Source organism: Sturnus vulgaris, chromosome 1 (assembly GCF_052056855.1).
Source record: "Sturnus vulgaris isolate bStuVul1 chromosome 1, bStuVul1.hap1, whole genome shotgun sequence".
NCBI classification, from domain to species: domain Eukaryota; kingdom Metazoa; phylum Chordata; class Aves; order Passeriformes; family Sturnidae; genus Sturnus; species Sturnus vulgaris.
Window position 1 is genome coordinate 145,653,892 of NC_142243.1, and position 21,528 is coordinate 145,675,419.

A 21,528-nucleotide genomic window follows, 5' to 3' on the forward strand; every position below is an offset into this window, starting at 1 on the left:
ACCTTCCTTGGCACCTACATATTGATTTCTTTTAAAAAATCATCTTTTGTAAGCAATCCCCTGTCCTAGATCTTGCTATTACTGATGCTTTCTAATGTCACTAATGGATGTGATGCCCTGGTACACTGGAATTACATGCCAAGTTCACGGGTTGAAACAAGGTAAAACATAGAAAAATGTGATCTTTTCCATAGGAAAGATTAGAGCTGCAGTATGTCAAAATTAGCAGATAGGCGAATTTAAGGACAATCTGAATCTCTTGTTCTTCGTTGGTATTCCTTATAGAAAAAAAATCATAATATTGAAGTAAAACAGCATATGCCAAAGCTGCCACCTGCCAATAACTCCAGTATTTCTTAGCCTTGCTCTCTTAGTGGAATTTCACCCATTACTTTGTATTTCAAAAGCTTAATTAAAAAAAACTTTTTCCCTCCAAAAATTGTACCTCCTTCAAATACTATGTGCTTATGATAGAATAAACCATATATATGAGCAATCTAAGAATACTATGTGACAGTTTTTTTCTGAAAACTGGTGACTAACACAAGTGCATTTCTGGTGTCCATACTGTTGCAATTTTGGTATTTATAAATAAATTGTGCCTACTTTTTCCTTCTGATATGCAAGTGTTTGCCTTTGTTAGGTGGTCAGTATCTGATGAAGTTATGCTAATATTCTTGGAGATTAAAGCCTTGAAATTATGATTGACCTTTGAGCTCCTTTTTCCTCAGAATCCACACCCTATTGATTGAATGAGACCTTAGTAGCAGACACAGAAATATCCTTGATGATTACCTGAGTATTCCCGTGGTATTCACAGGAATAGAATCATATGATGGTTTGGGTTGGAAGGGACCTTAAAGGTCATCTAGTTCCAACCCCAATACCTGGGGTTAGAGCACCTGGGTCAGAAACATTCCTAAATGCTTGGAATATTGAAATGGAAAGAAGGGCAAACTCTCTTAAGGAGGAAGATCTGGAAATAGGCCTGGCATACCAAGAGGTGCTGTGGTGGAGTGATGGCTGCATCAATGCCAAGAGTCCCCCAGGCAGAGCTGTGCTGGCTCACAGGGCAGTGAGCTCAGCCTAGGCTGGGTGTGAGAGGTTTAGGTTGCTCCACAGGTGCTGTCTGCTGGTATCATCCGGAAGGTGATGGTATCACACAGGCATGCAGGACTGACCATAAGTTAGGAAACACTGGTCCTTAATAGATGTGGAAGACTGAATACCAGGGATGCAAAGATTAGCTGATAGTGTGCAACAGCAGCCCAGGGAACCCTGGCTGAGATGCAGTAGAAGACAAATCATGAAGTAATTCTAAATTCTCCCTGTCCACTTGTGTTTCTCACTCCTCCCTTGGAGTGCAGCTTGTGCAGCTGGAGAGAAAAATGTTCTCTTTGCTTGGGACACCTTAAGGACTACACCCCAGGGCCATTCTCTGCCTCTGCAAAGGCATGGCAGAACTTCCCCAAAGGAATGGAAAGCTATGGCAGGTGTTAAGTTTGCTGTTATTACCAGATAAGATTCAAAGATAAACAAATGCATTCAACTAAAAGCCTAGATCTAAAATAACAGAGGAGAGCTAGAAGATAAAACAACATGTATGCATTTCATTAAGGCTGTACTTAGGTCTCACTCTCTCTCTAAATATATATAAATATATATATATACACCTATTTGTCTCCTCCTTAGCTGCTCCCATGTCTCAGCTTTTGACTTTGGCTAACTAACTTCTGCACGGAACACCAGTTGGTGTGCCCCTGGGTGCACAGAGTTGCTTACACCTTTTGTCTTCTGGTAAAGGTGAGACCTGCTGGTCCTCCAGCTCTAGGTGAATTTATTCTTGTTTGTCTGCCCTTTATTCTTTGGCATTGTGCCATTGGGCGTTTTCTGGGAATTGTCAGTATTTCATCCTGCCCGTCCTCTTTAAGGTTAATTCAATAACATTTCTGTTGTCTGTGACACTTTCTGGCTTTTGTTTTTCACTAATTATAGTCTTATCAAAATACAACAGCATCACTTTATAAATAATGCATTATGACAAACAGTACAAATTCCTTTTAAAGTGTGTACAGTGAATACAGGCTATACAGCAAGCCCATTTATGACACTCAAATACCAACTGATACTGAGGGTAGGACTGCCAGATCTACTCCACCTCATCCTTTGTTAGATTCTGGGGACTCATCTGTGTGTTACAGGGTTTTGGTGAACTTGAATAGTGAATAGCAAAGGTTTTGCATATCTTCAGGCCAGCCTGGTCTCTTTCCCAGCCTTTCTTTCTAGCATTCGCTGTAATTAGCCACACACACACAAACACACACACAAAGTAGACACAATATAAAAATCCTCATTTTCTAAAAGATGTTATAGTACAGTATTTTTTGCAGTGTCTTGTTCATAGAATGGTACAGAAACACGCGTGGTATTTTAGATATCACTGTGAGATAGTGCTTGGCAAAGGTTGGCAATCTACATTAAATAAAAAACTTTTTTTTTTCTTTTTTTTCCCATTCTACTTTCTCATAAATCAGATCATGGTAATGACACCATTGAACAAATTGATGAAGATATAGCTGTGACTCGGAGTCAGACGAACTTTATTTGTCCCATTACACAGGTATGTATCACTGCTACAGTAATTGACAGGGAAATAGTTATTTCATATTCTTCATTGGTTTGTTTATTACGAATCTGCAGTACCTATTAAATAACATTCTATTTAACAACAAAATAGTATAAGTTTTAAGCATTACCAGAGAAGAGCAGTACTGCTTGGGAAGAAAACCCATGTAAGTGTGAATGTAGTTTACCAAGCAGGACCTCATCCCGTAATTTGACTGGAATGCCATGTATGAGTGGCAAACACACTTCCTGCTGTTTCACATAAAATCTCAGAAGAAGCATTCTCTTGGGCATTCTCAGTTCCTTTAAATCAATCCTTACTGATTACAGATGACAATGAAGAGGCCAGTGCGGAACAAAGTCTGTGGACATATTTATGAAGAAGATGCCATTCTAGAAATGATCCAGACTCAAAAGCTGAAAAAGAGAAAAGTCCGGTAAGCTAAAAAGAATGTGTGGAAAAACTATTTGCTTTGCTGTGTAAGTGAAATTTTACTCCAGTTATTCTAGGAAATGTATTTTGATTGGAAAGACTGCAGGAAGTAAAACCTCAGTGTCTGCCCAAGTCACAGTCTCCTCATTAGTACTAGACACGTGAAGGTGCTTTTCTTTTTAATGAAAACAATGTGTAAGGAAATATTCAGGAATTATGTGGGGAAATTACAGCTACTTGTATCTGCACAACAGAAGTAAAGAAATTTCATACAGCCATAACCAACAGAGACTTCAGTGTCCTAAAATTTAGTTGCTGGTTTGTTCCCACTGCTTATGTAGCAAGCTTTGAAGTAAATGAAAAAAAATTTCCTCTGTGCACCTTCTTTTTGCAGTTATATTCCAATACAGCTCAGAAATATTAACTGAATGTCAAAGTGAGAAATATTAAACTACAACATTTTAGGTAGAAAAGAATTTAAGAATGAGATCAGATAGTGCAGTGCAGTTCCTACCATGATGCAGTTATATAATTCTTTTCTTATATCACCAAAATAGTCTGTCACTTTTCCATATGGGACATATTTTTTTGAATGAAAAGATATAACATTTGAATTTTTAAACCTCAAATTCTCCACAGTAAATTTGAAAATGAGAATGATGTTTAAAAAAAACTAAAAAAAAAAAAAAAAACCCAAAAAAACCCCAAAAGAGGCTTGAATGCTAATATATACAATACGCTTTTTGGAGCAAGTTGAGAGGGCATATAATCTCATCATTGATTTCGCATTTGTTTTTACACCATTTATGCTAGATCCTCCTGTTCTGGGGCTGATGACTTCATGGAAACTTACCAGTTGTGGACTTCTTAGTAAATGTGCAGTTTGCTCAGGAAGGTCTGTCAGAGACCAGCAACCTGATTTCCCTGAAGATAATGCCACAGGCATTATTTCCTCCATCTGTTGCTCTGTCAATTCTGTTAGGCCCTGCACAGTCATCCATGGGGGTTACAAAGGTGGAGCTGAAGTTTTCATTCCAGGCTCCTTCCCTGCTCCAGGAAAGCACTGCTATAAAACCAACCATCAGTTGGGATGCCCAGCCTGTATCTCAGTGTCAAGACAGCTTGAAGAACAAGATGGAAGTACCTTGCTTGTGTTACAAAGTCTAGGGGAAAATATGGAATGGGTGTAATATACTGGGAATAACAACAAAACCAGCAACATGGATGGACAGAAACTTGGCTGGAAAAATGAACAGGAATTGGGAAATAGCTCTCAAGTTGGAGGAAAGTGCGTGTTCTGGAAGATAGGGAGAGGCTAAAAAGCACGTGCTCAACAGCCCAATGACAAGAACACCTCTGATACTGAATTTAGGATGTTTGTATCTAAATATTTCTCTGCGTTGTTAAATCTATCAGAATAATGTCAATTTAGAAGAAATTGTTGTAGTGGATCAAAAGTTTCAGCTCTGCAGAAAAACAAATAGGGTCTCATGATTGAATTTTACCTTTTAAGAAATGGAAGACTAGAGAAACTCTAGAGTTAAAAAAATCATATCAGCTGTACAACACCTAGCTTTAAAAGCTACTTAATACCCAAACCAAAGTTATTTGTGCAGTCTGAACATTGGCAGTTCTAAATATTGAGCTTTTAGCTTGCAGCCTTACCACTTGTACAGCACTTATTCCAGTGCTAGAAAAACACACACACACAGAGGCAATGCCACAGGTTCACTGTAACTAAATTAAGAAGGACTCCTTGATTTTCTCTGCCCAGTCTGACCAACCTACTGCAATTTTAAGCTTTCTCATGAAAATGCAGTTACTTTGAAAACCCATCATCTGCTGTGGTGGGAGGACAGGCCAGCTGTTGCAACAAGGTCCTTGTTTCAGTATCCCAGTTTCATGGCATGGCTGCTGGGCTGTGCTCCTGCCAGGGATGTTCCTGTGGGAGCAGGTGTCCTGGCAGAGCGGGGCATGACTGCAGGATCCTCACTATCCTGACTCTGCAGTCAGAGCTGTTGCTCACTCTGGAGACACTGAGTGGCTGTTTCCTCACAAGTGCTTCCCAGTTTGGATCCATGGGATCCTTCCAGTGCCCTTGGCAGTGCAGTGCCAGCCCTGCAGCTGACGTACACACAGCCCTGTGCTGACAGACTTGTCACACTCTCCTTGAGGCAACTCTTACGTCTCTTGGTTTGCTCACTATTTTCCACTGCCTGGAAGGACATACTAATGCTTTATGCTTACAGGAAATGTGGAAAGCTTTCTGAGCACTTGTTATTCATTAATCTGGCAAGCTATTGCTGTATTAAGGTGATAAATGGGAAAACTGAGGCACAGAGCAACTAAATGACTGATCTATGACAAACACAATAAGCTGTGGATGAATCTGGAGGAAAAGTTATGAGTACTGAGTGTAAACGAGTTCAGCACCTCAGACAAAAGTTACTCTAAGAGAGGAGAAATTCAGGAAAAGTGTTGTTTCTGACTATAGGTACCACCTGTGTATGTTTGGGCTGCCACCAAAGGAAAATGACCTTTTGTCCCTGAATATCTTTCACCCTGCTGTCTTTATCTGGCTGTTTCAAGTAGTTGTAAGACATTTTGTACTTGATTATCATCTAGAGGCTGTTAATTTGACCCCATTTCTCCTTTCTGAGCTTTCACAGCTCGTAAAAAGTCAGGATGACTTTTTACACCAACTAGATAGTCCACTGATTCACCAGTCAGTCGTGGCAAGACTCATTCCCTTTTATTTGTTTCCCTAGAAAATAATTTCCCTACTTATCTGCCAGTGAAGATTATACCTTCTCACTGCAGATTAGTAAGGTAAGAGGTATTTACCTGCAGTTTGTAGAGGACAGCAGAGAGAGAAAGCAACACAGAAAGGTGTCCATGCAGTGCTGATATCATTGCTGATGAAGGCAGCTTGTGTGCTTGAAGCAAGAGAGTGGTCTGCAGGTGAAAGGCTCCATCTCTTACTGTGCTCCTTCTTTCCTTCCTTCAGCTGATGATTGTCACCAGCTGAGATAGATTTATTTTTTCTCACGTAGATCTGGTGTAGAGGACAAGAGGTAACAAGGAACTGACAGAAAGAGTGAATCCTAGATTAGAAAAAACCAGCTAGCAGATGTTATGTAAAAGCCTATATCTGACAAATACAATTCTTCAAATTTAATGGAGTCTTTTTTCTTTTTAACAGATGCCCTAAAATGGGCTGCAGCCATGATGATGTAAAAGGATCAGATCTTGTACCAGATGAAATACTTAAAAGAGTGCTTGACAGTCAGAAAAAACAAAGCTGGGCAACAATGGACATGTGAGCTGGATATGCTACTGCCACAAAGAAAATTTGTTATTAGAGGTCTTGTGAGATAAATTGCTAGTTCTAAATCGGTTGTATAACTGATTGTTACTTGTTAAGTGTTTAATTTATAGGTAAGTCATTGTTAAATGTTTCATTTATAGCCGAAGTTGAAGGTCCCTGTTGAAGGTCTCTGTTGTAACTGAAAGTATTTTTTGAACTCAGGAATATAAGAAATTCCAGTTAAACTTGTTTGGGTTTTGTCTACCTTCCTGAATTTCTAAAAGCTTGCATTTGGTAAATAAAGCATGTTTTTGCAGCATTTAAACTTCCTTGTCAGCCTGCTAGTTTCTTCAGTGTATTAGAGATACAGATCCTGCCAGCATGTAGTAATGAGTGCTTTGCTCTATATTGCAGATAATTCTGTTACTGTCTCTGTAACTACTGGAAATGCTTGGAGTAGGGGACTGTGACCAAGGATTTTCAGTGCTTGGGACCATGCCCGTGTTTTAACACAAACCTCAGAGATGAATTTTCAGAGTGTTGAACACTTAGACCTTGTGGCCACAGAGAACAACCGCTCAGCTTTGAGGATGTCAGCCTTGTTTTTATAATTTTTGAACTCTCTGCCCTGATTTAGGCTTTTCTTTTGAAATTCAGAAGCATTTAATTCAGGCTTTTTGCATTTGGGAGTCCCAGAAGGCTTTACCTTAATATTGTAGGCTAGAAGACTACAATTATTTACAGAGGTATTCCAATAACTAAATTTTAGATAGGACAAATATATTGTAACTATATACCTTGGATTGAAAAGCAGTTAATCTCATATAAGCTTCAGATATCTATGCTTTTGGGCACAGATACAGAAAAGAACTTAAATTTTGTGACACTCTTTATTGCCTAAATTTATCTGAACACATCAGGCAGATAAGGCATATATATACACGAGTTAGAAATAGGCATAGGTAAAAGGAGCTGCCTTGGCAGTCAGATGGCAATTATCTCTTGGCATATGTAAGCAGAAAATACAGGTTTCTTTGAACTTTGGCATCCTTAGTGGGCTGGATGGTATTTTCCTATGTAATTTTTCTGCATTTACAGTCCAACATTTCATGTAAAATGTAGCTGAGGTACCCATATGCTAAGGTTTTCACTCTGGGTTACTGTTTGCTAACAGCTCTCCTTTCATAGACCATTATTAACCCCAATTGCACTTAAGAGCACAAACCACTTCAAGCTGAAAATTGTTATTTTGTAATTGAAGAATATTAATCTGCAAGCTGATTTCACAGCTGAAAAAGAGAACTGAACCATTATTACTTGCACTGGGCTTTTGTGTTCAAAACACTTCATGGGAATTGGCTGGCTAATTTTCATTATGTGGTCTAACCCCCGAGGTCCATCTTTTTTCAACTAGGCTGTGAGCGTGGGTGCTTCTGCCATGGAAGCCTGGCTGAAATTGCTGAAAGGGACTGGGGGGTGGCTGAGCAGTATGTATGTACTCGTTTGTATTTTCCTGTGTAAAATCAGGTCCCTTTTAAGATACCTCAGGGCTCAAACCTATAGCTTTTAAGGTGGGTCACTGATTTTCACTTAAATACCACAAGGGAAGATGTTAACAATAGCGTTTTTCAGGGAAAAAAAACGGAGGGGATGTCCTTTTTGTTTCATCTTTAAGTTTGCGGGTTAATTTATTCTCGAACCATTTCTAAGCAGAACAGTCAGAAACAGAAACTTGCATTGGTTAAACAAGCTCTGCAGTTTATGGCAGAAGTGCATTAATATTGTCCTCTTGGATCTAATTCAATCCCTAGTGATAACCAGCCTCCCAAGTTTTCAGATGCAAAGATGTACATACATTTTCCATGGCCACAGGTGTTGCACCTCAAATTTAGTTTGTGTAGGTGTCTGGGTTGCTTGAGACTGCCTTCCAATAACACATAACATTATAAATGGTAAATTATACCCGGATTCCTACCAACAAACTGGTGGCAGCAGGTTTGATTTGCTACCTGTGGCATTTGAACCAGTATAGCCTTGGATTGCTGCAGTTCCTGATATGGTTCATTGCCCTCATGTTCCAGTGAGTAATGCTGTGAGGGAGATTGCTGTCTTGGTTACACCTTGTTGTCCTACGTGAAAAAGAGGCTTTACCCATCACAGTGCTGCACTCAGCCTCTGTTAGCTAATCCACAGGTAATAAGGTGAAGTGCCTGCTTAAGATGATGCAGCTGGGAGAAAAAAAACAAACAAATCTGAAGCAACACTTTAAATGAAAAGAACAAATAGTCAAACAGTCACTTATGGCCACTCTTAAAAGGAAAGGTATTTTTGGATGCTCATATTCCTGCTTCAAAATACATCATCTTCCTTCTCTCCTTCACTAGCCTGAGCCAGCCAGTGTCAGTGAATCAGAGAACCTGAACAGCAAGTGAAGTGCAGCCTAATTCTGAAATCCTTCTTGGTTTCATCTGAAAGAAATGGACTGATATTTGGCAGCACTCACCTGCCTAGCTTTAATAATAATCACATCTGAGGTGAATAGGCATGTGTATTTAAATAGAGGTAGGTTTCTTTCTTTTATCAGCAGAGATTCCTCTTTTAAAATATGGCCATGTTATCCAGAAAAAGACAGCTACTCATTCACTTGTGTCAGGGTTGCTGGTGAGAGTACTCGAGTCCCATTAGAATCAGTGATGCACCACACAGATTCCAGTCCTAGAATAAATTGCCTGTGTTTACTGAAATCGGTGAAGTTCTCACCAAAACGTTTGGCATTTCTGAACTAAAACTATAACATAGCATCCAAGGAATCCTAGTATGATGAATGGTATATTTTATTCTTTGAACCTGAAACTTGAGCCATCCTGTTGATTTTGTCATGGCTGGTTCTCTCTTGTTTGTTCTTACAAGTAATTTTCCTCAAGTTGAAAGATTCCAGAGCAGGTCATCAGCATCCATTGCAGCTGGCACTTAACTAGGTGGAAGGACAGACTAACCTTGGCAACTGGGGAAGGTTTCTGTGCCTGTCAGCTCACCTGGTGCAAGATAAAAACCACTACTGATTCACTGGGGTGGCTGCAGTTAATGGCAGCTCTTTGCCCTTTCATTTGCAAAGTTTGGGGTTTGTTGTGCAGTTGTGATCTCTCTGTTCCCATGCCTCCCATGTTCCCCCTAAACTCTGCTCTGGGAAGAAGTAGCTTGAAAGAGTTAAAGAATAAAAATAAATGCCTGTGATGAATAAGCTGTATGATCTGTATGATTCACAGAAGTGGAAACTCAACAGCAGTTAAACCTTCAAATCTTAATCTGCTTTGGCTATAAGATATCATATGTAAACAGGCATATGTTAACAGTTCACAGGGTAATTTGTGTCTCATTGTCTGACGTCAGAAATTTTGCAATGATATTTTAAAAAAGAAATTCAGAGGTCAGGTGTTTTTTTTTTTTTTCTTTTTCCGTAAGGTGTGCTTTACAAATGCAGCAAACCTCAGTGTAGCTGAGAAGGATCTGTCACTGAAAACTGGTGAGAATCTGTCTCTGCTAGAGAAGTTCCACATAGTATTTTGAGGGATTAAAGAAATGTCTAGGCAAATACTGAATTAAAGACAAGAGAGATCCACATACAACAGCTTTCAGTGGCACCCTGAGGCACAAGCCATTAACACAGCTTGCTCTCTCACTTGAACAGATTCTTCCTGTGAATTCTCCATTTTACAACTAGAGAGTCTGAAGTTTTCAAATCAGTGAAGCCATGACAAGTAGAGATAAAAACTAATCAGGCATCTCATGGAAGATTTAGCACACTTGTGCTAAAAGGAGTGCACATTCCTCTGAATCAAGGACATATTCATCATTACTGCTCTGGAGCTGTTATCTTATTCATTCTAGAAGAATCAAAAAGACCTAGTCAGTGCTCCCTTGAGAAATACACGGAGCAAAAGCAGGGGCTGCAGGAAGTGATACTGATGAATCAACAGCCAAGGCCAACACACTGCCTTATTTTAGACAATGTCCTCTTGGATACTCATGTTTCCTCATGAGTGGCTGATGACAAAGGTCTTACCTACCTGTGGTCACAAGTCCCTCATGACATTTTTCTCAAGAATAGCTCTAGTATTGTGGCCAGAACTAGCTTAGAATTCACTGTGCAACTTTATTGAATTTCACTGCTGTTTCAAATGAATCTTAATCTTCACCTTCCCTAAAAACCTTCATGTATGGATTCTGCTGTGTCCATTAACTAAACATTTGCCTAATGGATAGTGCTCTGTTATGCAGTGAAGAGGATGCACTTAGAAAAGGGCTTTGTGGAATGGAAAATGTTAGAATATCCCAAAGACAGGTCTTCATTTCTGTTACTACAGCCAAAGCCTTAAGCTGATGGCTCCTCTCTACAGGTACAGACTATTACTGATTGCAAATTCCAAGTCTTCCATAAATAATAATTTATTTGCTGGTCATAAAGTACTTATTGTTAATACATAATATTTCAAACACCTGACGTGGTCACAGAATGCTCAGAGGAGAATCCTGTGTGTAGGTGCCAGCAGATTCTAGGCTCCCAGCCAGTAACTATAAAGAGCAAAAACATTAGATTGATTGTTAAGCAAGTAAAATTCTGGAATGGGTGTACATCATCCAGTAGATACCCATGTATGTGCTTAGCCTCTTGATGCATGAATAATCCCAGTGACTTGACAGGACTGCAGCAGTGTGCAGAAAACACAGTGTGTTTCATCATTTCAAAGCACTGCAGAAAAGGCTGTGGTGGGCTGAAAAGACAGCCTGCCTCTCTTGCTTGTTCTGATGTTAGTCCAGACCCAAAGACAGAGCCTGAAAGCACGCACATGAATTGAATTGCATGGGAAGCTTACCAAAGGAAGTGTTTGCTTGTAAACTCAGTATGAATAGGATCTTCTCTGACCGCAAGGGAAACGGAGACACTCATTCACTGTCCGCTTGTGCAATCAGCTTCTGAAGTAAAAACAGGATTTGAGGTCTAAAACCTGAACCTCCACACGTCTTCCAGGCAACAGAAGAAGCCTTCATACTCTTCAGTTAGCAAAGGAACAAAGTCAGAAAGTGGTGCTCATAAGACTCCTTGGATTTGATAACAACAGGCTTATCAAAAGGGAATCACTGAGAGTTCTGAGCTACAGCAGCCCTCAGAGCAGCTTTTGTGTGGGCTTGAGGAGAGACATCTGAACACCATTACACTGCACTCCTTTTGATGTCACTACGTGCTCATCATGTGTTTTATATCTTAGTAGTGAATCTGCCAAGATCCACAGTGTCTGAGGATGGCTGTGGGTTATCACAGATGCTGTTCTGCTATAAAAACCATTACTTTTAGTTCTTTATCACCTGGCCATACGACTACTCTTTGAGCCCCATCTGTGCAGGGTAGTTCTGTACACCAGTAGATTATAGATGACATGCTGGTTTTAAATTTTTGGCTTTCAATCTAGCAGTAGTTTAATTTTCATTACGTGGCTTGAGATAACTTCTAAAATAAAGATATTTAATTTTCATAGTTTACCAATAGTTTAGTATTACCAAAATATTTGCATGCCTTGCCTCTCTCATCCAGTAACTAAAATAAAGGCCTTTTCATTTTTTCCTGTAGCAAGCAGCCAGTTTATTTATAAGTGCCCTAATCTAATAGAGATTTATTCTGTGTGTCCCATGAGACATACTATCAAAGTTACCAGACCTGTCCCAAGCACTTGGGAAGTGGGGAGATGGTTACACAATTCTCATTGCCTCTGGCTGCTCTAGTTATAGAGATAAAGGGTCAGAGAACTGGAGCAACAGAGATAATTTTGTGAGCATCTAAGGAAAAGCAGCTGCTCAGGTGAGTGTAAGCACTGGCTGAGGGCAAGGCAGGTAGCTGCTTGAAAACCAAGCAAGAAAAATTCCCTTAAATAAAATAACAGGAAAGGGAAGATCCATGCCTGAGCACCGGGAATTCTGGATTCTTCAGTCTTCATCTCACAGATGCACTAAGCTGCTTATCTGCTTTAAAAAAAGAGAAAAAATATATGAAGAGCAATATTCACCTAGCCACAGTTCTGGCAAATCTGTGCTGGGAAAGACCTTTCCCTCTGCTAGGACGTGCCCATTCTGTGATACACATCCCACAGACTCTTTTTTTCTACTGCAGTCCCAGATCCTTGCCCAGCAGCTGGGACTCTAGGAAGTGAGGAGACAGTGAGCAGTCCTGCTTGCTTTGACTGGCCTTTTCCAAGGCAGGATGTGCTCTTTGTAATGATTTTGCAATGTCCTTTGACTGAGAGCTCCTCAGACTTTGGTAGTATTTGTAAGGTGCCTGTTGCACACTGTTGTCCTTTGCCAAGTATGTACTTCCAAAGGTCATCCCTGCCCACCTCACTGGTACCAAGTCCCTTTGGAACATCAGGGCTGAGTGATGGTTCTTTGTATTCTGTTGGCTCACAGCAGTTTATTTTTTTCTGGCACTTGGATAGCAGGACTCATCCACAGAGTCGATGTTTTATCCCAGCATTAGGTCTGTAATTGTGCACTGGTCTGTGCTCCACAATGATTTTCAGTGCTGTCCACTGGAGATGTGTAACATTGCCGTGGTTCATTTTGAAGGGCTGTAAAGCCATTCAGGCTCAAATTCACCACAGAAAAAACTGGGAATTACCACGATAGTATTCATCACATATACTAAGCAAGTAGACCCTGAAAAGTCTTTTCTGGGGAAGGGAGAGATGTAGTGATGAAGGCTTGTGCAGAGAATAGAAGGAAGACCCCAAAAGATAGCTTTTGATTTCAGGAGGAAACTAATGCAGGAGATAAGCCTGGATGCTTAAAAGCCAGGAGTGTGACTGGCAACAAGCACAAGGCTGCTATGGCAAATGTGGTAGTCCCATTTTCTGCAAAAATCTTCTAATACTGAAATGTTGCAACAGTTTTCCACAAACCTCTTCCTGGAATTCCTCCTGTTCTCAGCACTGGTTCCTAACCAAACCAGGACTGCATGCAAGCACTGGCAGAGATGGGCAAAGAGGACAAGTTTCAGCCCTTTGAGAAAGAGCATGCCATGCAGGTCATCAGACACCATCCTTGGCATCCCTCTTTTGTTTGTTTGTTTGCATTTTGGGGATTGGCCGAAATTAGAAAAAAACTGAAAAGCCAAACTGGGACTCACTTCTCTGCTCTGCATGTTGAAATTGATTTGGTGGGGATGGAGGGGAGTGTGGATATGGACCTTTTCCTATGTTCTGTACCCAAAACATAAGACTAACTTAAATAATAATTGCTATTTTATGTTTAGCCATGACATTACTGCTTTGAGTACCTGACAGCATGCCAGGCATTTTAAAGAAGCAACAAAGGTTTCCTTCTGTCAAGAACTTCACCCATTTTCCAAAGACCTGGGAGATTTAGGTTTTGGTTTGTCTCAGTCCCATGTAGACAGTAAACTGTAGTTTAATCTCTACAGTCAACTAGACGAGGGCACCCACCAATGCTTCTGGGATGAATGCCCCAGGGGTTATTTTTTCCTGGGCTTTGGGGACTGCACACCAAGTTTTAGGGCTCCAGTTAGCAGGGACACACATACAGAGCATGAAATTGCTGTAATCCCTGTGAGAAAAGGCTGCCCAGGCACCAGGAGAATGTGGCAGGACTGTGAGGTACAATGCTGTGTGTACCTCTGGTCTCTTCACGTGCCAGGTCTTTTTTGGGAGAGCCAGGATGACAAGAGGTGCTTTTTTCCCTTCCTTGGGACCAGTGGGTGCCATCCCCTCAGGTGTCCCCATGGTGTGGACCTAGGGGTTCTAAATGGATGGGAGGCTGGGCAGATGAAGGACACAGCTTCCAACAATGCATGCAACAGATCCTCAGTATGGGATCTTTTCTTCTCCTCAGCAGGAACAGTGATCTGACACAGGAGCTGAGAGAGGGGGATCTTTGGGAGGGTGAGGACACTGACACCTTCATTCCTGCTCTCATTGCATCTCAGTTCTGAGAAAGCTACAGGGGACACACTACTAATGCCCATGAGTAACTTTATTGAGGTCCATTGCTGTTTTGATGTGTCTGCACCCTTCCCCTGTCCCCAAAGGTACTGACACCCTCCCCCCCACCCCCATGCACCTTGTGCTGTCTCAGATGTAGGAAGCAGCCCACACATGTGGCATCCTACCAGCTTAAATTCACCGAGCAGCAGCATTCCAATAATTAAATTTCCAGGAAGGGAAAAGTGAAACAAAAGGTCTGATAGATACTTGCGTGTGTTTTACCTATAAGAGGAACCAAATAAAATAGCGTGCTTTGAGAGTTGTGGTGAATCACTCAGGAACAATCTGCAGGCATTAACGGAATTGTATTTCTGGGGAAAAAAAAAAAAAAAGAAAGAAATGCAGGCCCTGGGATATCCCTTTATGGCATATGCGTTTTATGTTTAAATGCATTAATGGGACTGCTATGCTATGAGTCATCCCGCACAAGAGTTTCATGTGTTTCTTAAAATACACTAGAAGTAGCTGAAGGCATGCATGGGTTTGCTGTGCAGTTATCTATCAGGAATCTGAGCAAATACCTGCACGCGTGGCAACACCGGCTTCAGAGCTGGGAGGGGGGCATCCTTGGCCCTCTCTGCTGCTTGTACAGCCTAGGTTGGGGAAACCAAAACAGAATAAGGATTAATCCTACTGAATAACAAAACACAGGGTCCCTGTGTTAATCTTAGAGAAGCCTCAGCACTAAATTACAGAAATTTTGCATATATATAAATAGAAAACTGGACAATTTCCTTCTGAAGCATTCTTGTCAAAACTACAGCTGTCTGCTTTTTTTTTTTTTTTTCCCAGGGATGATTTCTTGTCTGGTTTTGTCTTCCCTCCCCCCCCCCCCCCCCCCGCCCATTTACTACCAGTCCCGGCTGTAAGTCTATTTACTACTCCTTTAAAGCCACACTTTTGAGCCTTGTGGAGCTCGTTTCAGTGTGCTCCTCACAGGTCAGTTCAGCTGCTGGCTGCTGCCTGGCTCTCCGAGCTATTCCTTTTTCGGACAGCAGATATTGTTTTAACATGGGAAACACCCAGTGCCAAGTATTTCTGATGGTGCACGTTACGTCTACACTTATGAGTAAACGCTTTTGCTCACACAGCAGCGCCGTGATGCAAACCTTGGGGTGAGGGATGGTTATTTAGTGATTAGTGGAAAGTAAGAACTGTGGCTGGGAACCTGCAATTGTATGGACGAGAAGATCCTGGAAAGGATGCTGGCCTCGCTTTCTCTACATGATTATTTAAGGTCGAAGGGGGGGTCTCCGCAGCCTCGCCCGGCCCCAGCAAGTCCCGCGGCTCCCCCGCCGCCCCGCCCGGCAGCGCGGCAGGGCCGGGGCGCGGAGCGCGGAGCGCGGCGGGCGGAGCGGAGCAGGCGTGTCCCAGCCTCCCTCCTCCCATTTCCCCGTGCGTCAGGGCCGGGAGGAGGAGGAGAATCACCTTTTTTTTTTAATTTTTTTTTTTTTTTTTTTTTAAAAAGCCTCCAACTACTTTAGCGCGGACTCGGCAGCAGATGGTGGACACGGCCCGGGGTTTCGGCGGGGAGAGCGAAGGGATGCGCCCAGCGCGCAGCGCCCGCCTGTAGCTCCGCGCCCGCTCCGCTCCCCCCATGAGCCGCCCCGCGTCCCTGCTGCCGGCCGCCCGCTGCCGCAGCGCCCCGGCCAAGCGCCTCCAGCCCCTTCACGACGGCCCCGCCGAGGAAGCGCCGGCCGCCAAGTGCCCTCGGCTCGCCGAATGCGGCCCCCCGGACTGCCTGAGCGCTCCCGGGTCGCCGTGTGCCCCCGCTTCCCCCGCCGGCGGCGGCGGCGCGGCGGGTCCCAGCCTGATCGCCTCGTACCTGCTGCTGCCGCTGGCCGAGCGGGAGCAGGTGTCCAGGGCGCTGAGCGTCAGCTCGGGCCGGGAGCTGCGCTGCAAGGTGAGCGGGAGCTGCGCGGGTGGGGAGCGGGTCCTGCGGGGCAGCCCTGCCGAACATCCATCCATCCTCCCGCTGCTCCCCGCTGGGAACGCCCGGCCAGCCCCGGCGGCGTTTGCGCGCCCTGCGAGCGGGCTGGGACTCCGGCTTAACCTCGGAGCGCCTTCCCCACAAAGGCTGCGGGAATGGTGCTTTGTTTTAGTTTCCCCCCAGCCTTTCAATATAAAACGAACAGGAAGGGTCTGGTAGCCGCTTCTGCCGGTCCTGCCGATCCCTGGCTCCCCTCCAGCTCCCTCGTCATTGTTTGGGGAGAGTTGCTACGCGAGCTGCAGCTTTCAACGCCCTTGAGAATGAATTTGGGTTTAATTTCTTCTGTACAGGTGTTCCCCCTCAAACACTACCAGGACAAGATCCGACCTTACATTCAGCTGCCTTCACACAGAAACATCACCGGGGTTGTCGAAGTCATTCTTGGGGACACCAAGGCCTACGTGTTCTTTGAAAAGGACTTTGGGGACATGCACTCCTACGTGAGGAGCTGCAAGAGGTTGAGGGAAGAGGAGGCTGCCCGGCTGTTCAAGCAGATTGTCTCCGCTGTAGCTCACTGCCACCAGTCAGCCATCGTACTTGGTGACCTCAAGCTCAGGAAATTTGTCTTCTCTAATGAAGAAAGGTAAGTGGCTGTCAGCAGCCAGCCCTGGGGTGAGTGGGGAGGGAGGAATGCCACTTCCAGAGACACAAATGCGTCCCAGGGAGTGGAAACAGCCCCGTCAGCCGGGCATCACCTGCGAGCAATCCAAGTAGGTCCTCATCACGTGTGTGCAGTAGGTCACGGATCTAAACGGAGCGCACTCCCTCTTACTTAGATCTTCACTGATGAAAGGGAGGAAGCTCTCCGGGAGCTTCCTCTCATTCAGCAGAAGTTCAGTGAAACCCGCTGGCAGACAAAGGCATGATAGTTCGGATGCTCGTTAGCGCCAGAAGATGTCATGTGTGCCACTCATTCAAGTGTCAAATGAATAAAAGGCAGAGAGAGGGGGGGAGGCTGAGGTGTTGTGCCGGGAGGAGGAAGCAGCCCGGCTGGGGGAGCAGGAGCTGTGAGGAGCTGGAGCTCGGGTCCCTCCTCGGGAGAGTTGCCTTGTGACCCACGATGGAGCCACAGCACTTGGGAAGGGTCTCCTCGCTGTTCCACTGTGCTGATGAGAGTGATGCTGCTGTGCCCTTCGAGGCTTTAATCCCTCCTCCATTGCTGTGCTTTCCATGCCCTCTATGCGCGTGGATTGTGGGCACACATAGGAGGGAAGGTGGGACATGGTTAAATAATGCTTTAGGAATCCTGCATCAAAGAAAATCACTTTAGTAAAGCTTAGCCTAAAGCCTAGGTTCATAGAGGAGATCATAGAATCTAGCTGTTAAATTTAGATTAGGGAAACAATTCAGTATTCCCCTGGAGTGTTTGCTACTCTTGCAATGCTTCACCACACGTGGCAGTCAGAAATACAGCAAAATTGACTCTTGACTAGCTGCTTATCCCAAGGAATGTTAAAAAACTAAGTAAAAGCTGTAATGGAGCTGTGCTTAATATCATAAAAATATAAGGTGATATTACTGATGCAAAAGAAAAGGGATTTTGTTTGTTTTGTTAAACTGGGCTAATGATTCTTCAGGATATCTTTTACAAATATGATAAGAAAATTAACCAGCACTGCCCCTCTGAAACAGAAACAGCCATATGTTGACATGGAAAGAAAACTACTCCTTTGAAGGAAACTATTGCTGCTTTTCCCTCCCATAAGAAGATGAAACATTTGTTGAAATGTTACGTTGCACACAGTCTCGCTCATTTGGAAATAACGTGTTGCACAGGCGATGTCATGTGCATCACATTTGGCAAGAAGAGGGTTAAGCAATGGCAGGCGACGCGGGCTCTCGCACAGGTGCAGTTTCAGGGCTCCCGCAGCCAATCCCGGACCCACGGTTCTCGTTGAGTCATATTTTCCGTTTGCAGAACCAATGGGTATTTGCCGAGGTCAGGCTGAGGACAGGCTGAAGCCAACATATCTACACCCCAGCAGGCTGCCAGGCAGTGCAGAGCCCTTCCAGGGCTGGCTGCTGGCTTCCCTGCCGACGGGAGCTCCCCTTGCCCTCCAAAATAGGAGGTTAGGGTGGATCCATCCCCACCTGGAGATGGTGGGTGCGGTGATACGCTCCAAAAGGAATAAATTAAAAACTAAAATGAAAAAAGCCAAATAAAAAGCTCAGGAAAGGCAACGATCCTCACCAGTGCAGAGCGGAGCTGGGCTTTGTGGTTTGTGGAATCACACAGCTGGATGCTGTTTGCTCAAAGCCTGAACGGCACATAGTGGCCGTGAGGTGCCATGTCACCAATTAACCCCCTGCAGTGGCACTGCAACCTGCGTGGGTAGACGGTGACTTGGTGTTCCTCAAGAGTCCTCTGTGTTGTTAAAATGCCCAGTTAATAAAAAAACATGAGCGTCACTGAACGCTGGCCCAATGCACACAGCAGCACTTCCATTACACATTCCCAGGAGTCTGGGCAACTTCTCGGCTGCGAGTTAAGAGGTGTTTCCTTCCTCAGTGCCAGTGTGAGAGAGAATGGGGCCATGGCAGGGGCTTGCTGTGCTTGCTCATGACTGTGTGTTGCCGTTTCTCACCTGTGGCTTCCTCTCCTGCCCTCCCTAGGACTCAGCTGCGTCTGGAGAGCCTGGAAGACACACACATCATCAAAGGTGAAGACGATGCGCTCTCAGACAAGCACGGCTGCCCAGCATACGTCAGTCCTGAGATCTTAAACACGACGGGGACTTACTCTGGAAAATCAGCTGATGTGTGGAGTTTGGGAGTGATGCTCTATACCCTGCTGGTGGGACGCTATCCCTTCCATGACTCGGACCCTAGCACTCTGTTTTCCAAAATCCGGCGTGGACAGTTCTGTATTCCTGACCACGTCTCCCCCAAAGCCCGCTGCCTCATCCGCAGCCTCCTGCGGCGGGAGCCTTCTGAAAGACTCACTGCTCCAGAGATCTTGCTTCACCCTTGGTTCGAGGCAGTCTTGGAGCCTGGATATACAGACCAGGAGACGGGAACTTCAGATCAGATTGTCCCAGAATATCACGGAGACAGTGATGATATTAGTTCCTTCTTCTGCTAACGCTGAAATCTCAAAACCCTCGCTGGTTCTTACCTCCGGCATCTTTGTAGGGTTTCATTTTTCCACGTCTGCAAACTCAACAGCATCTTAAAGTGCCAGTATGGTCAGAAAAGTGACCTTGTCTAAATGAATGCCAACCTGGAGATCTCCACTCCCTAAGTGTACTCACAGTTCCATCCTCTTGCTCTGTTGGTCGGTCCCACCAGCCCCGGAGGACCTGTGCAGCTTTGTGAGAACTGTCTGGCTCTTCTGCCCCCTACATCCTCCTCCGGTGTAACTGGTCGCATCTTGGCTGCAGAGTCTTACGTCTGACAAGGTGTGGGATGGAAAGGCAGCTCCTTCTGCTTTCCTGCAGCAGCTGCAGAGGTGTGGAGCCCTGGCCACGATGTGTAGGGGCAGAGGGGCACATGGCGCACCTCTGCCTGCACAAATCTGACAGAAATGGTTAAAAGGGGAATCGACTCGGCGTGCCCAGCAGCCAGCTCACAAAGCAGCTCTCTGACTCTAAGCACATATTAATGAGGGAAGGAGGTCTTCACCCACCACGGCCAGCTCTCTGCTTGCTGCTGCTCCTCCAGCTGATCCTGCTTTCAGGGGCGTGAAGCTCCTCGATCCACTCGTAAGACAAATCACTGCTGTGGCTCTTTCTGAAGCAGAAACTAGTGGATCTCCCAGCCAGATCCCCTCTGATTCCATTCGCTGACCAGGAAAGCATTTTAAATAGACTTAAGCCTCGTGTTACCATGGTGTAGCCTATATAACTTCATGCTCTCAGCGAGCTTGTCAAGTAGCAGGTCTCGTTAGCTCCGAGTGCCAAAACGTATCCGTTTACCAAACCGTAACACTATGGCTGGGGTGCCTTCCCCTGGGAAAGGATACAGGGGTGTCTTGTACAGTACCCCTAAACATGGCCATGTTTTTCAGCCGGCTCAACTCTTAAAAATACCACATGACCTCCTCTTTCCACCTCCACCCCCCAGAAAGTTAGTCTTAAGAGTAAAATCTCCGTTCACCCTTAGATGATTGTTCAGGTATGCTGTTTGCCTCCAGCCTCCCCCTTTTGTTTTTGTTTTTTTTTTTTTAATTTTTATTTTGCATGATTATTCATAGTCTTTCCAATATGTGTGGATAATGAATATATCTGAATCATTAGCTTCCTGGGTTGGGGGTAAGTAAAGCTTAGTCCTGCTTAAAATTACTGCTTCGTTTCACATGTGGCCAGTGGTTTATGCAGAGATGTCCATTCACCTTAGGCAAGATTGTGGCTTCTGAAATGGCCATGAGGTGGGTGATGCACACTCCCAACACCATCCAGTTCGAGTGAAGTAATTTTAAGGGTTAACCCTGGCAAGCTGCAGTCCCACCACGCTGCGAGAATACCATGTATACCTCATGGACTGTGTACTTTGTACATACCTTACTGTTTGGGGTTTTCTTGTTTTGTTGTACTTTGTCCTAATAAGAGGTGTCGAAGAGCAGTTTAATGTGAATTATTATTGGCAATACTAACTTGACAGAATCATGAGCATTAAGAGCAGAGCGCTCCAGCTCTCCGTTGCACTAAACCTCTCATGATTGCTTGACATTTGTATCTGTGATACAGTTTAACCCTTCTATGAAAAACAGTACATTTGTATATATTGGTAGAAAATTCTGCCAGAAAAGCTAAAAACACTATGTCCAATTTGTACATATGTATATGTCTGTGGAAACCTGGATGATAAAGTTTGACTTGTAGAAAGTTTTAATAAACTTGGTTTCATAATGTTTGTCCCCATTTCTTGTGGTGTCTCAAGAGGACAGTTCAGTGTGTCTGGTTTAATCTGAAAAAATTGGGTTTGTCCTCAGAGACTTATCAGCTCCTCTATAGTCTGTATATGCATTCCATCATGCCTTAGCCTGAACTCCCCCAACTCAGCCTGGGGTTGAATCCCCAGGGAGAGTGGGGACAGGGATCCTGTCTCTTGTGAGGTGGAAAGGGCTGGGAACATCCCCAGGGCTATATGAAATGGGGTATCCTACTCCTCTGATAAACAAGGGGGA

General features: G+C 44.1%; 2 protein-coding genes and 1 long non-coding RNA gene across 5 annotated transcripts in view; 2 read left to right on the forward strand and 1 right to left on the reverse strand.

Annotated features, from left to right (window-relative positions):
• NSMCE2 (NSE2 SUMO ligase component of SMC5/6 complex) overlaps positions 1 to 6,690 on the forward strand; it is a 125,877-nt gene extending 119,187 nt beyond the window's left edge. For both annotated transcript variants that reach the window (XM_088179197.1, XM_088179200.1), the window contains exons 5-7: positions 2,535 to 2,620; positions 2,956 to 3,062; positions 6,261 to 6,690. In XM_088179197.1, the coding sequence (XP_088035323.1) occupies positions 2,535 to 2,620; positions 2,956 to 3,062; positions 6,261 to 6,381 (314 nt within the window). In that variant the 3' untranslated portion in view covers positions 6,382 to 6,690. The remainder of the gene's footprint in view (positions 1 to 2,534; positions 2,621 to 2,955; positions 3,063 to 6,260) is intronic.
• LOC148225573 (uncharacterized) lies at positions 2,584 to 16,694 on the reverse strand. 2 transcript variants are annotated; one of them, XR_015808514.1, is made up of 6 exons: positions 16,239 to 16,694; positions 14,935 to 15,006; positions 14,636 to 14,724; positions 11,240 to 12,380; positions 5,903 to 6,113; positions 2,584 to 3,042 (listed from the first exon to the last, which is right to left on the reverse strand). It is a non-coding gene; the product is annotated as an uncharacterized LOC148225573 (long non-coding RNA). The 2 variants fall into 2 exon arrangements; XR_015808515.1 differs by lacking the exon at positions 16,239 to 16,694 and adding an exon at positions 15,582 to 15,708 and having other exon boundaries at positions 5,903 to 6,143.
• On the forward strand, positions 15,794 to 21,250 carry TRIB1 (tribbles pseudokinase 1). Its single transcript, XM_014888479.2, has 3 exons — positions 15,794 to 16,316; positions 16,694 to 16,986; positions 19,017 to 21,250. The coding sequence occupies exons 1-3, from the start codon at positions 16,011 to 16,013 to the stop codon at positions 19,483 to 19,485; spliced, it is 1,068 nt and encodes a 355-aa protein (XP_014743965.1). The 5' UTR covers positions 15,794 to 16,010; the 3' UTR covers positions 19,486 to 21,250.
• Positions 21,251 to 21,528: the final 278 nt, after the last annotated feature.